Below are 15,733 nucleotides of genomic sequence, written 5' to 3'. Positions count from 1 at the left end.
CAAACACAACAATCAATCGAAAAGAACAAAAAAAGAGAGAAACCAGCCTACAGATTACACAGATTAGATCTAGCCATTGCTTTTCTCCCTTTCCCCCTCTCTCTCTCTCACACATTCACACAGAATCGTTCTTCATTTGCCGACTATCACTGAGCTTCTTCTACAGATCTCAGCTATGGAAATGTGAGGCGTTTTTCTCAGCTCAGGTAGTGAAATTCGTCTCCTGTATTTCCGTTTTGGTAGTTTTGATTCGATGGGCCTCGCTGTTTTCGTGTTTATTGAAATGGGTTTTTTGCATTTTGTTAAAAAAAGATTAAAGTTTGAAGCTTGGAGTTTTACTTATTGTTGATGTTGTTTGGATAATGAGTGATGTTGGAGGGTAGGTGAGTATTGTCATCCTTGGAAAATTCTTGCTGTTGGTGACAACAGGAATTTTATTCTTTTTATTTGTAGTGGGGTCGCTTTCATCATATTTTGAAACTAAAATTTATGCATATATTTGAGTCCAAAATTGGAATGGAATTATTTGTTGTTGCATCTGACAAAAACTCAATGACAAGTTCCAATATCTGGATGGGCTTGAATTGGAAGTATTTGAGCTTCTATTGTGGGAGTTTTAAGGTTTAGAGTAAAATCCAAAAACAAAGGTTAAAATAAGTTGATTCTTTGGAACTTACTTTGTTGGCCAGTTCTATAAATTAGGTAAATGATGCTGGTTGATTTATGTAAATAACATTTTTAGAGCTTTTAGCATGTTTGTTCAGTGTTCTTGATTTCTAATTTGGTTGTGTTTTGAATCACAGAGAGGAGGTAAAAGAGTTCCAAAGTGTCCCTTTGCAATTTGTGAGTAGGTGGATACTATTGAATCAGAAGCTGTTGGCGAAAAGGATTTTGTTGCATTGTGCCCTCAAAGCCGACTTGCCCATGGCGTCAGAGCAGATAAGGTTTCTGCAGCCGCAGCAAGCACGGGCATCTCGGGTATATTGCATTATGAACCCAATGATTTTCATGTTTCCGCCTTCGATTGATTGCATGCTTGGGGCAAAAAGATGTGAAAAATTACTGCACGGTCTTGCTTTGAAGCTTTTGTTATCGTGACCTGTGTGGAGCTGTATTTATGCTTCTTTCGTTCTAGTTATCGAGCCACTAGTATGGTGTTGTGTTAGATACTGTAGAACCGCCAATGGCCTAATCGTTTACTTGTGTAATGACATGATTATACTGATAAAGACTCGGAAAATGGAATGTTGCATAGTATTTCCTTAATTCATAAAGATACCAAAGAAGAAAAGGTTTCATCTTAGTTATTGAGTTGGCATCCCGAAGTGAGCGCCTTTAGAAATAGCCATTTTAACTTCTGCCACGTGGATCAATGCGCAGTTGGTGCTTCGAATCTGACTGTAATTCTGTATTGCGTATAACTTGGCGTCTATTTTTCTTCAAATCATCAGTTAATTTGTTTTAGATCCGCGTTTTTGTGCTGTAAGCGGCTATATTTAATACAGAAAATGTTACATTCACTGAGAATGGTAAATTTTCCTTAGTTCACATAGTCCATGCCTTGAAAGATGCCTATTTCATACAGATTCTCTGCTTAGATTCATTTGTTAGAATCATATTTCCACAAATTGTGGATCTGATTATGTTCCCCTTTAAAGCATTCCTTTGTTTAATTTCACCTTATGGCTAACTATTTACTTTATTTGTAGCGCAAGAGGTGGGGAGGTTGTTGGACTGGACTTTCTTGTTTTGGTAAAAATAAAGGTGGGAAACGGATCGTGCCTGCATCAAGAATGCCCGAAGGCAACCAAGCGTCGAATCAGCCAAACGGGCCTCAAGCCGTTGGACTGCCTAATCAGACAACTGGAATCCCTCAATCACTTTATGCTCCTCCGTCTTCGCCTGCTTCCTTCTCAAATTCCGCACTCCAGTCTACAGCTCAGTCGCCCAGCTGTTTCTTGTCTGCCAACTCACCCGGTAATCCGTCGTCTACTATGTTTGTCACAGGTCCATACGCCCACGAGACGCAGCTGGTATCTCCTCCTGTGTTCTCGACTTTCACAACCGAGCCATCTACAGCTCCTTTAACTCCTCCGCCTGAGTTGGCGCATTTGACTACTCCGTCTTCACCCGACGTGCCTTACGCCCATTTCCTGTCGTCGTCCGCCAATATGAAAGGCGCTGATAAGCACAGTTACTTCGCTGCAAATGATCTTCACTCCACGTATTCGCTCTACCCCGGAAGCCCAGCCAGTGCCCTCAGATCGCCTGTTTCTAGAACGCCCGAGAAGGAGTTCCCCTCTCACTGGAGTCCTTCGATCCCTTCGAAAGAGCCTGTGTACTCAAAATCCGGGTCGGGCCGGTATATCGCGATCGAGGCCGGCGGTGCCGGAAAATCGCGCCAGGATTCCAATTTCTTCTGCCCCGAGACGTTCGCGCAGTTCTACCTCGACCAGTCGTCGCTTTCTCATTCCGGTGGTCGGATAAGCGTCTCCCGAGAAACGGATGCTTACTCGAATGCCGGAAATGGCCACCAAAACAGGCAGCCAAAAGTTCCCAAACCTGATCCTGAGGAACTGGAAGCTTATAGGGCTTCTTTTGGATTCAGTGCTGACGAAATCGTCACCACAACACATTATGTCGAGATATCAAACGTGTCGGATGAGTCCTTCAGCATGAACCCTCTCACGCCCGACAAATCATCCGGGGACGGAAACATCTTAAATGCAGGATTCGCTCATCTCGAAGGTAAACTATACTTACCTGTTTCTATCTTCACTTATTTCGAATCCGTATGAAGTTACAAGAACCAGACTAAGTTGGATTACACCGAGCTTGTTTGATTCTTTGTCTGAAAATTCGCTCGTCTCTTATAGGTAGTATCGACGTAGGGTGATAGCTTAGATTGATAACGAAAGTATAGACTATACGACGGATTACACATTCTTCAGCTTAATTGTTCGCATAATCCTTCAAATACTCAATCATACGTATTGTCAATCTTATACATCATACTTATAAAATAAACCCCTAACGAATTCTCATGAACGAGAAAATTGTTAGCTATGGCGTCGTTTCTTGGTGATAACATCGGTTCTCTCTATATCTCAGATCAAGGCCCAGAAAAGCACAGTTCTGGGCGAGGGCTGCCAACGAGCCCCCTCCTAAGCGATGATGAGGACATATACTCGAAGATGGGGGCTCCTAGAAACGGCCGGAAATACCAGTTTGGTTCGTCCAATTCTGATGCGGAGATTGAGTACAGGCGAGGGCGGAGCCTGAGGGAGGAGCGCAGCTGGCGGCAAAGCTGAGGCTGCTACGAACGCCCAAAAATGGCCCGTGTATGTATTTGCAGCTGTTCTATTATATTTATCATTGTGTCAATGATTTAGCATGTGATGATGATCCAACCTTGCTTTTGTGTGAGAGCTGTTTAGTATAAATTCTGAAGAGTGTCTGTTACATATATATATTTATATAAATTCAAGAATTATGCAAGTAAGTGTAGAGACTGCAAAATTTGGCATAGTTCAGTTGGAGAAAGAATACAATGTGCACCCTTTTTGTATGTAAATCTTAATATATGCATCACTTCAAATTTGCTAGTGGAATTTGTCTATCTTTGGGAGAATTTTGTGATATTTTGAACTAGTTAATAGATTATGAAATTGATGAATATTTTCGTAATCATGCAAATATACGTTTTTAAATATAGTGTACTCTCTTTTTATCCAATATTAAATGTCCAATTTGTCAAAAATGAGTTAAATATCTTAATCTATTTTGTGTAATATATATAATTTCTCTTTCGATTAAAAATGCGACAAGTATAGATGGATGGAAGGATTACATATTAATTAGGATCATATTTGCATTTTATGTTCACTAGCAAATTAATGATTAGGAAATGCACAATCAAGATAATTACAGACTATAGTAACAGCAAAATATTCAAACCTTCTCTCCTTTTTTAGCAAAAAAAATAGAACGCGAATCCAAACAAATGAACTGGATTGACAGTACCAAAGCGGCGTCGTTTCGTTCTCACATCAATTTGGATACAAAATTGGATTCGACTAGTTAATGGGCTATCTTGGCCCATTTGAGAGTTGGGCCCAATAGCCCATTTATTGTATTTAAAATTCGGAAATCAATTTTCTCCCTTTTTATTGTTCTCTTCTTCTTCTCATCATATTCTAGCTTACTAACTACGTCAAATTTAAACGCTTCAAAAATTCAACCAAAAAAAAGAGAGAAAAATCTACCAACATGCTTCGTCGTTCATCTCTTTCTCTCTCCAAATTCCTTCACAGAAACCTAATTGGAAGATCTACACGCCCTAAATCCCAATTTCCAGTACAAACCCTAACGACTCTCTCGAATCGACGCGAATTCCATCAATTTTGGCGTCCGAGAATCGCAGATTCAGCTGCACGTTTCAATGCTCCTAACAATTGGAGACGATTCAGCGGTGAAACCGACAGGGAGGTCGACAAAATCAACCTCAAATTCGCGGAAGCTCGCGAGGAGATAGAATCGGCGATGGACTCAAAAGAGACCGTGTATTTCAACGAAGAGGCGGAGTGCGCGCGGGAAGCCGTCGGCGAGGTTCTGGAATTGTACGAGGGGCTGCTGCAGAGGCTGCCGGAGAGCGAGAGGGGGTCGATTCAGCGGGCGATGGGGCTCAAAATCGAGCAATTGAAAGCTGAGCTCCAGCAACTGAATGAGTAGTGAGTTAAAAAAATCGCTTTTTATTTATTTGGTTGTATTTGCAATTTTTTCTATTAATTCTTGTTTACGAATAAGGTGTTATCGACTTGTTTTTGACGATATTAAACTATGGAATTGATTGAAGATCAAATTTTTGAGTTTACTGATCATTACAGTTGAGATTGTCTATGATGTTGATGATTTGATTGGCTTCTTTGAGATTGGGTTTAAGAATAGGATATTGTGATTTGGGGTTTATGAAATAATTAGGTTTTAGCTAATTTGTTTCATTTTTTTAATTTGCTTCTTTGTTTTTTAAAGTGAAGATTTTGTTTACTTAATTTAGCTTTGCATTATTATTCCTCGCCTTCTTTTAATTTACAAATAGGGAAGGAAATAAATTTAGGTACAGAGTCCTTGAATTGTACCTACAATCAAAGCTGATTTAATTTTAATTAAATTTGCTCTAAATTTCTAGAGTTTCACTGAATTTTAAATTTGCAACATAATTAATCCTTTATTCTAATTTTGCAATCACTAAATTTTGGAGCTAATATAGTTTCATGACTTATTTACTTGATACTTGACACTATCGACATTACATCATACTACTAGTATTTACTTACTAATTACTAAATCAATTTGTTGAATTATAGTCTATGTTAATAAAGATGAAATGGAGCATCATAGGCTAAACTTAATACTGTAGATAGGTCAGAGATTATTATAGGATAATTTTTGAGATAAAATGCAACTTAAAAAAAAAAAGAATAAGCATAACCTCTAATTAGAAGTAAATATGACATCTATATGGCTCTATATAAACCCACACTAGAGGGATTTTTGGTAAAAAAAGGAAGAAAAATAGAAATTAATCAATGGGATGTTTGTCGGCCTGCCGAGAAGTGTAATGAGCAGAGAGCAAAACCAGAGAGAGGAAAGAACTTGCTGCAAATATCGCGTCGAACCAACGATGGTAGAAGTCGAACTGTATGTCACCACCCAACACATCAGTTATGATCATCCTGCAAACAAAACGACCATCACTTCAGACATTACGACACAAGATCAAGATACATGAAGCTCCATAGTCAGGCTAGAACAAGCACAAGTGCAGTCGAGTTGAGGTAAAACTAGACAATCATAAGTCACGGCGATCAGCATTAGTCACACAGCTAGTTCCAGTGTTCCATTAACTACGATTGAATGAGAAAAGGTCGGTTTTAAGAGATTATTATACCTGTACTCAGTGGCCAAGCTTTTCCTGATTAATAGTATGGAAGAAACAAAATACATTCCCATTATTTCGGACAGGAAAAGGACAACGTTACTTGAGGATCCACTCCCAACTCTCGAAATTGCAAAAAAGAACTGGTTCGAATGCCATAGAGTTAGGTGACAGCAATATAAGATACTGATCAGCAATATAGGAAAATGAGTAAAACTTACTTTCATCAAGTTGGATAAGAATCCCCGTACAGATACGACTATCATCATCCCAATGAATAGTAGGGAAACGTACTGCAAACAAGGATTGAAAGCATTATATAAAGCGAAGACTACTAATGTAATTAGGTAAAGATCACTGGACATTATTCGCTGCCCTATACTGATAAAATTAGGCTGTTCTTAAGGCGTTTAACAGTGATCCCCTATGTATTAAGAAGGTGATTTTTTCACTTTGATACTGTACCCTTCAACAAGTTTACGCATCACAAGATAAGAATGTTTCTGCAGCAGACTGACAAAATAACTATAATTTGACACTTCATGTTTGAGATATATAGACATTGCTTGCTACAAAAACGAGAGGAAGTTGTCGAAGATTTGAATAGGAAAAACTAACCTGTGATAATAAAGTTACGTTGATGCCTATATCAAAAAACTGCAGAAAGATGCTGATTGTCCTTGTAACAGGATCAACAGAACCAGCCTGAAACAAGTCTTGACATTAGACTACAATTTTCAAATCTGAAATAGTATAATTTGAGGTGGACGTCCCATCATAATACTAAATAGAAGAACTAGGAGATAAATGAAACAGAATCAGTATATTACCTCCTTGAATACAACACTTTGCAATGACTGCACAATAAAGGAAACACATATAATTCAGCAGCAGTCAGTACTAGAGAATATCCAGGGATTTAGTCTTGAAAAAGTTGAAACATTGCAAATCACATTACCTTTAACATTTTATATACACAATATACTGAACAAACATAGCCTAAGAGATTCTGCATGTGACCCTTCCAGGTTCGAGAATATGCTGCGGCTTCCTGAATAAGAGAGATGAAAGAGAACACAATTCACAATAAAATAAAAATGAGTCCAGTTCACAATTGCTTTCAATTTTACATATTTAGCATACCTTAGCTTGACGAAGCTCATAGATTTCCAGAAATAGTTGCTTCGAGAGCTCCTCTAAAACTTGTACCTCTGCTTCCAAGGTTCTGATATCTACACAAAGAGAGTCAATAACATGGAAAAGGTAAGAAAGCAAAACACAAAGAATTAACACCCGAATACATATGTAACAATTACTAACCTTGCTCCTTTTGGTCATCCTGTACAGATCGAACAACTGTGCCGACTAACCGCTTTAGGAAGGACCTATTGTTTAATTTCTGTCACATTAAAGTATACCAGTAGTTAGACTCAAAAAGTCACGCCACAAGCAGTAGGGGATAGAACAAGAAACTATGATAAAGAGAAAAACATCCTCCGTAAAACTAGAATAGGATTTTGGGAAAGCAATGTCAAATGAACCCAACAATGTCAATGAGTAATTAATCAAAAATAAACAATGCATATTGGATAAACAGAAAGGTAAGTAAACCTCTTCAGACCCTTGTTTTCGCTCTATCTCCATTTGACAAAGAATTATCTTCTTCTTCTTGGAAATGCAAGTCTCTATTGACTGCATCAGCTGCCTCTCAATTCCCTTAATTTCTGTTTCCTCAATTTCTCTTCAAATGAAAAGAAAAATACATTAAAGCACTATATTACTGTGCTGAGAACCATAGAAAACAATATATTAAAGGTACACACATCCAAAGTAGACCAAACATCCTTCAAAAAAGAGCTACAAGTGCATGTAAGATACATCAATATTATTAGTCCCAATATTGTCCCTTAGGTTTAGAGGTTCAGGGGGCTCAACACAAAACAGATACGAAAAACAAATATTGCTGTTGTTCTATGACCGATACCTAAGACATTTTAGCTGATCAATATTAAGCATTGACAATACAAATAAACACACATGCACACAAAAAGGAAAGAAAAGGTTCCATTCCACGCGAACTATGCAAAAGGAGATTCAGATTTTCCAGTATGCTCGAGTAATTCAAGTCACATATTCTCATATGATTCTTACCGAATAAAGAGAGAAAGGTAACTGTAAGGCAGATTGACTGCTCCAAAACCTGAAAGTATAGCCATGACAGTCACTCCAATGACCCCAATTCTGCTCACCAATTGAGGCATGGTGAAGAATCCTGACAATAAAATTATATTGTATCACACACAATAGGATCAGGAAGGTGCATATATGAAGTAGTTACATTTGAAGGAAACCAGTAGTTTAACATAGTTAACCACACGACGAGGTGATTGAACCAAACACGCATTTTATAGAGAAAAAAAGAAGATGATCAGGAAGGTGCTTAGGTGATACTTCGAAGCCCTTGGTGCCATCAAAGAAAATCCAAACCTTTATCTGGAGAAGGCATTGGAAAGTGAATACCCAGTCGCCAGAATCCATAAAGATAAACCAACAAGAATAAAACAGCACCAAGAGAGGCCCGTTCCTTCCTAACACCTGAAGCAATAGCAGATAATAGAACGATCAGTCGATAACTGGAAGCCTACATATGTATGTACATTGATGATAGCACAAGGAATAAAAGGCTAGAATGGAGAGAAACCAAATACTGAATCTATAAAAAGCTCCCAAACTTGCCACTTTTCGAAAGCATCAGATAGCAATGATAGTATGGCAACATGAACACAAGCAACATTATCAAACAAAACAAATCCACCTTCCAATTCATCCACCTAGCCCTGCAGACAGTAAAACAATCTCAGATCAGATCAAACTCCTCAAAATTTACGTGTAGACGAACACCAAGCATCACACATGAATCAGATCCTAGCCAAACTCGCTCATTAGTTCAAACAGAGTATGTGATCTGAATATGGGGGTTCTAGTAAAATCCTAGGTCTAGCATCCATAAAAATATGCAATAATAGCAACTTCTCTCCACAACCAAAATTTAATCCTACGCCTTTCAGCTTCAATTACACCAAAACTAGGTAACATGGTCCAATTAAAACTACTCTAGCAAAAGCAGAGGGAAATACGAAGCATTTCACAATCAGGAAATTTTTCACTTCAAAAAATTGGGGGAAAACACTATAAACAATAAAGAAATTGGTTACTCTTTGGAGAGAATGGGAATAATCTCGAAGAGGACAAGCTGGAAGAGATTGCAGGAGAAGGCAAACACAACACTGAATATGATCTGCACCAACACCCGCTTCTCCTCATACTCCTTGTAAAGGCGGCGATTCAGGAACCACAAGCCGCCCCATCCCAGCAGCAGCAGCGACCCCACCACCACCACTCCCTCGTACACCGCCCTACCCCACCCCATCTGAAAACCCCTCTCTTCAGCCCCGCTCTTCAATCCGCCGCCACTTGGAATTCGCGGTGGTCATCAATCTATGAATATCAAGTTTCCGTTGTTTCCTGGAATTAACAGATTGATTCGAGACTGTTTTCGGATTGATCGACTATGAGTTTTTTTTTAATTTTTCTTTTATTTTTGGAGTTTAAGCAAAGGAAATTAAAACTTTACATGGCGTTGCATGAGAGCATCCACAATGGTGCTTAGGCCAGCCATAGGCCAGCAATTCTCTCCCCCCTGCCACGTCAGCAACACTAAAAGAACCATCTGCCATGTCAGATTTAGGCCCGCCATAGGCCAGCCGCAATAAAAACAATTCAAAATATACTACATTTACGGAATTAAAATTATGATATACGGAATTAAATTTACGACACATATACGAGAAAAATAATCCATTCCATTAAAAAAAAGTACAAAGATTTTAAAAAAAAGTACATGATTTTTTTTTTTAAAAAAAGGGCTTCAACACACGAGCCCCGCCACTCTCTACTCCTCATCGCCGTCGCCGTCGTCCTCGTCGTCGCCGCCGCCGCTGCCGCCACCCGTGGTATCTGAGCCCACGTCGGAACCCCCCAGCCGTGACCTCGCGATCTCTAAATTAGCACGCATGCTCTCGAGCATCTTGTAAAGAAACCTCTTCTCCGTGGGGTTAGTGGCGTTCTTCCACTCTCGGAAGACCTGTAACATCTGAGCCCGCGTTTGGTTACGCGAATGGAGAGTGTACTCGAGTGGGGCGGCTGGGAGGGCGGAGGACTGGACCTCGCGGGGCGATAGGGGGGATCCACCCCTCGCAGCCCGCTGCGCCCGCTTCTGTCCAACCCGGCGGTGGCGACCAGTAAATGAAGGAGGGGATGGAAACTCCTCAGCATCCGGGGGGAGGTCGTGGGATCCGCCGCTGCTGCCGCTGTAGTCGCCGCTATAGTTAAGTCGCTGCTTCTTCGGCCACCTAGCGTCGCACCCCGCCCGGAACTTCTCGGAGTCCTTCAACAACAAGAAGCACTCCCAGAAGGTGAACTCCTTATACTTCCCCTCCAAGGGGAACTGACTCGCGGCTATCCTCCGGGCGTCGTCCTCAGTCTGCCCACTTCTGAGCTGACGGAGGGCGTTGGCGTACAAATTCGCAAAACGGCCAACCGCGGCCCTGGTGCGCTCCCACCCCTTCCGGACCTCCTCGTTGCTGAAGTCCTTCCCGTGCGGGCAGTGCCTCTTATAGGCAGCACTGATCTTCGCCCACATGTTGACGACCCGCTGGTTGTTCGCAACCAGTGGATCGTCGCACACCTCCAACCACCCCTTGGCCACCCCGGCGTACTCATCCTCCGTCCACTTCCTCCGGCCAGTGGCAGCGGGCTGCGATGACTCGCCGACCGCCTTGCCCTACCCCTTCCCCCTCGTCTTCTTCTTCGGCGCAGCCGGCGTCGCTGGAACGGGAGTATCATCGTCCCCGAGATCGATCCTCATATCATGCAATGACAGAAGGTCATCGCCAGAGAACTGTGTCACCGGGGTCGACGTGTGAGACGAAGCCGTCAAAAAATCAAGCGAGGGCCGATATACCGCGTCCCCTCCCGGTGACCCCTGCACCCCCCCGGCATCCCCCCCATCCCCCCCCGCCACATCATCCCCATCATCTGCTGCTGCATCTGGGGCATACCCCCCCACCCGGGCACTGACTGCCCGCCGCTCCCCTGCCCGCCGCCCGGCATCCCCCACGGCATACCCCCTGGTTCCCCCCCATCGCCCCCCCCCCCCCCCCCCGGGCGCACCAGCCATTATCCCCATCATCTGATTCCAAGGGATGTTAAACCCCGGGCCCATCTGCCCCCATCCAGATCCCACGGGTACTGTGGGAGTCTGAGATCCGCTCGTCGCCGGACTAGACTCGTTGTTGTGATCCATCACTCGATGATGCTCTTGTACAGAAAGTTAGAGAGAGAGAAAACTCGTTAAAACAAGTGGTGCAAATGAAAATGAAACGAAAATCGCGTTTATATATGATTTTAAAAAAAAAAAATTGAAAATCGGCGCTGGCCGATCGGGCCTCCACAATGGCGGCTAGACGATCGGCTAGCACTTCGGCCAGCGACGAGCGATCGGCCAGCCCACGCCGATCCGCTCGCCGAAATCGCCCTCGCCGATTGCAATGGTTCGGCTAGCCGATCGGCTAGCGCGACGAATCGGCTAGCCGGTCGCTAGCCGACCATTGCGGATGCTCTAATACAAGTGTGGAGTTTGCATTTTATTATTAATTATAAGTTTATATATTAATATTAGAATATGTTGTGAATTGTATATAAGGGTGTCTAGGGCTCGTGGGAATGGGATGAGTGTCATGACTCGACCAATTGGGACTTGGTCAACACTCGGCGTAACTTTATAAGAATGGTGTTAGGGTGTCCACTATACATGGCCGGGCCAAGCCACAAAGTGTGGCCAGGCCACAAAATCGTGGCCGGGCCACCAATGCCCATGTTTCCCACTATAGTGGACATGGCCAAGCCACCAAAATTTTTATTTTTTCCATTTTGTTTATATTTTAATTCTACTACAATAATAATTGAAAAAATGCATACGAACTAAAATTAAAACAAAATCTTCGTTGTATTATACAAAGGGGTAAAATTATACAACGAAAATTCTCGACTTCTAATAAACTACTTTCCCAACGCATATCACGCTCTACGCCCTCCTCCCCTACGATTCCAAACCTCTTCTACCATATCAGCCTGCAGTGTTGTATGTGATGTTTCCCTCCGCATATCGGCGAACCGTTGGATCAAGTATGCATCACTACGCGGTACACCCATCTGCAGTGGGGCGGTTACAACACCGTGACTCGTACTTGCACCCTCTTCCGGTGCCCAGTTCTCTGCAGAATATCCTTCGTCCTCTATTATCATATTGTGCAATATGATACATGCATACATGATGGAGGCGACATCATTTTCGTGCCATTGTCGAACCGGGCACCGAAGAATGCCCCATCGCGATTGGAGGACACCAAAAGCACGCTCAACGTCCTTCCTAGCACTCTCTTGTTTGGCCGCAAAATAGGATTGTTTCGGCCAAACCGGCTGCCGGATCGTCTTGACAAATACGGGCCAACAAGGGTATATTCCATCGGCTAAGTAGTATGCCCTGTTGTACTGCGTCCCGTTGGCCATGAATCTGACCGTCGGACCCTCACCCCGACACTCATCATTGAAGAGATGGGACGAATCTAGTACGTTGATGTCGTTGTTCGACCCTGCGACACCAAAATAGGCATGCCAGATTCGCAGTCGGTAGTCAGCAACAGCTTCCAGTATCATTGTTGGGTGTCTTCCTTTGAATCCAGATGTGAACTGCCCCTTCCAAGCAACCGGGCAGTTCCTCCACTCCCAGTGCATGCAATCGATGCTGCCCATCATCCCCGGAAAATTATGCACTCGTCCGTGCATATTTATCAATCTCTGGCACTCATCGGCATTTGGCTTCCGTAGATACTCCGCGGAATCGCGGCTCGCGACTCTCCTGTGGCCCGGCCGCGGCTCCTGTATAGTGGACACTCTTAGTATCACCATTGCGAAGTTCGACGTTTTGGGTAACAGGCTATACCCCGTTGCTATTTCCAAGAACATAAAAAGGGCATTTTTTACACTTTTCGTTCATACAGTAGGGTATACGGCTGTAGGACTTGCTGGTTTATCAAAAACGGCAAGCATGTCGTACTATTGACCAATCATTAAATATCACTAATTTGATCAAAAGTAATGAGAATCAAGCACTACCCACGTTATAATTAATTAGATGTTGTTTAAAATCTTAGTTATGCAATAACATAGTCGTTTAATTAATTTTGATCATGTATATATGCATAATTACATACACACAAATCTACTTGTAAATTTCAAGTACGCTTCTATCTTAATCTAAAGTGACAGTTTGATGAAAAGACATTTTTATTCTTTTTAGAGGGAAAATCTAAAGTTATTTTATTTACCCTTTTGTCATTTTGAAAAATGGCAACTATTGGACAGAAAAGAAACAAATATTATTGGACGAAAAAATGGTTCTAATGAAACAGTGATTCTCAAACAAGATAAAACACCTATACATGCACACACCTTAAATTGAATCTGCATTTTTATTGATTGATTTACTGATAATTATTTTTTATTGCAGTATAGCATGAATCTTGGAATCCGGCGACAGCTCCGACGATGGGTGACGAAGGCGGGATGGCTGGGTGACGAAGGCGGCATGGCTGATGGAGGCAGGGCAGTGGCGGCGACTGAATACGAGAAAGTGAGCCGCCACCTTCAAAGATCCGATCTTTACCGACAACGGCGGCAGCAAGATAGCGGAGGCGTGAAACGAGCGGCAGGGCAGCCGGGTGAGGCGACGGCAATGGCGAGTAAAGCAGAGCAGCGCCGCGAGGGAGGAAGGCGTGACGGAGGAAGGAGAGAGCTTCGAGAAAGAGTGAGAGAGAAAGGAGGACGCCGGAGGAAGGGTGGCGGCGGCGATGCCGACTGAGAGAGAAAGGGGAGATGGGAAGGGAGAGTGCAGCGCCGATTTGGATGAGAGAAAGAGGGAGGCGCCACATTTTTGTGTAGGGTTTGTAGGAAATTTTATTTAATGTAGTATACTTTTATTTAGGTTTATTTGTGTTGAAATTTTAGTTTCTGGAATGTATTATTTGGGCTTATTTGTGCTGGATTTTATGATTTTGAAAAAATTTATAAAAATGTAATTTAAATTGGGTTTTATATCTAATTATATGTAATAAGTGATGTTAGGGTTTTGAGTCAAGGACTTGGCTTGGGCTTGGGCTCTAGAAATTTTCAAATTAGAAAAATCAAATTAAATATTCCATTCAATTAGGAGTACTTATTTATGCACCAATTAGGAGTACTCTTTTACGGAAGAGACAATGACAAAAACAAATTAGGAAAATCAAATCAAATCAATTATTCTTATATTATTGCAAGTTTTGTGGATATAGCCTATGACATAACTATTTTTTAGATTGAGACTATTTTACTAACATTAATAATACCATGAAATATGCACTATTTTGTTTCCATCATCAATATATCAAGATGTACACGTATTACTTTATTTGTTTCCAAAAAATAAGATCATATTCCATAATTTTAGGAATTGTATAATACTGTGAAAATAATTGGATGAGACTCCTACTTACATTTTAAAATATTTTATTGTATCATATACTGTCAACTAATTGAGATTTAAAATTAAGAATATAAATAATCATAAACTCATTTTTATTAATATTATCTATATTTAAAGAGTTAGGAAGAAAATATTAAAATAGCTTTAAAATTTTAACAACATACGGTTATATGATCTGAGTTTAACACTAAAAAAATTAAAAATTTAAAGAAATTAAAATTATGAAAATTTTAAAATCAAAACCGCAAATTCAAACATGTATTAATACTCCATATCATATACTATCAATTTTATGGGATATAATTTAAGGTTTTATTCTATTTTTATTTATTTAATTCTAAATAATTATAATCTAACAATAATTTAAATTAGCTTAATACACTATGTATTATTAAAATTAAGAAAATCATAATATCATAATCAAATTTTGTTTGAAGGAGCTTTACACTTTTGAATCACTACTTTGTTTAAATTTTGTGCAAAAGTTCTTCAAGAAGCTATATAATTGATGTAACTTTTGGACTTTTTTTATTATCTTTGATTGAACTTTTGTTTTGTACAATGGACAATTTATCTTTTCATTATATATATATATATATAGAAGAACCCAAAATAATTATATTACTTTTTGTAAACATTTTCTGTCTTTTGCTTTGTCTCTATTTATACTTCATGTAGTCGTTTAACGTCTAACCATATTAATTAGTTTGGATGGTACTACTAAATTACATATACATTAACATCTATCAAATACAATAGATTAATAGAAGATATGACAATATAGTCGCTCGGTTTATTTCAATTTTTCAAGTACATAAGGAAATGTAAATCGATTGCATCATTCTAATAAATTAATGAGAGTATATCTATTCTTTTTAATACACTAAATATTCCTTTCAAACAGTGTGCCAAAAAAAATTTCCCCGACTATGAGGGAACGAAAAGAGTATTATATAAATAGTATTAATTTTTTATATTTTAGACATTAGATATTGATTTTTTGTTTATAAGCATTGTTTATTTAGAATCTTAAAATGATAGATTTTCAATTGTGCTAAATTGTGTGTTTTTATAAATTCAATTGCGCAATAAAGATACGAAAATTAATTGGATTGTAATTTCATTTATGTTTGCTGCCAATATTCTCTCATATT

At 40.3% G+C, this 15,733-nt stretch overlaps 4 protein-coding genes across 4 annotated transcripts; 2 read left to right on the top strand and 2 right to left on the bottom strand.

Moving 5' to 3' along the window:
- Nucleotides 1-3,611, top strand: LOC125217923 (uncharacterized protein At1g76660-like). The gene is made up of 4 exons (XM_048119497.2): nucleotides 1-206; nucleotides 804-978; nucleotides 1,710-2,748; nucleotides 3,112-3,611. The coding sequence occupies exons 2-4, from the start codon at nucleotides 925-927 to the stop codon at nucleotides 3,309-3,311; spliced, it is 1,293 nt and encodes a 430-aa protein (XP_047975454.1). The 5' UTR covers nucleotides 1-206; nucleotides 804-924; the 3' UTR covers nucleotides 3,312-3,611.
- A 571-nt stretch (nucleotides 3,612-4,182) lies between these two features.
- On the top strand, nucleotides 4,183-4,873 carry LOC125223480 (embryogenesis-like protein). Its single transcript, XM_048126650.2, has one exon. It carries the CDS (start codon nucleotides 4,270-4,272, stop codon nucleotides 4,729-4,731), a length of 462 nt encoding a protein of 153 aa, XP_047982607.1. The 5' UTR covers nucleotides 4,183-4,269; the 3' UTR covers nucleotides 4,732-4,873.
- A 526-nt stretch (nucleotides 4,874-5,399) lies between these two features.
- LOC125217842 (GPCR-type G protein 1) lies at nucleotides 5,400-9,527 on the bottom strand. Its single transcript, XM_048119399.2, has 13 exons — nucleotides 9,154-9,527; nucleotides 8,675-8,775; nucleotides 8,426-8,533; nucleotides 8,090-8,210; nucleotides 7,550-7,679; nucleotides 7,259-7,337; nucleotides 7,082-7,170; nucleotides 6,897-6,989; nucleotides 6,769-6,795; nucleotides 6,557-6,643; nucleotides 6,160-6,231; nucleotides 5,951-6,081; nucleotides 5,400-5,735 (listed from the first exon to the last, which is right to left on the bottom strand). The coding sequence occupies exons 1-13, from the start codon at nucleotides 9,366-9,368 to the stop codon at nucleotides 5,582-5,584; spliced, it is 1,407 nt and encodes a 468-aa protein (XP_047975356.1). The 5' UTR covers nucleotides 9,369-9,527; the 3' UTR covers nucleotides 5,400-5,581.
- Nucleotides 9,528-12,076: 2,549 nt separating this feature from the next.
- Nucleotides 12,077-12,715, bottom strand: LOC125220815 (uncharacterized). The gene is made up of 2 exons (XM_089061122.1): nucleotides 12,406-12,715; nucleotides 12,077-12,294 (listed from the first exon to the last, which is right to left on the bottom strand). The coding sequence occupies exons 1-2, from the start codon at nucleotides 12,713-12,715 to the stop codon at nucleotides 12,077-12,079; spliced, it is 528 nt and encodes a 175-aa protein (XP_088917248.1).
- Between the last annotated feature and the right edge of the window lie 3,018 nt (nucleotides 12,716-15,733).

This window comes from Salvia hispanica, chromosome 1 (assembly GCF_029641045.1).
Source record: "Salvia hispanica isolate PSC_SH4W2 chromosome 1, Shi_PSC_v1, whole genome shotgun sequence".
Lineage (NCBI taxonomy): Eukaryota > Viridiplantae > Streptophyta > Magnoliopsida > Lamiales > Lamiaceae > Salvia > Salvia hispanica.
This window is presented reverse-complemented; position numbering and strand designations above follow the sequence as displayed.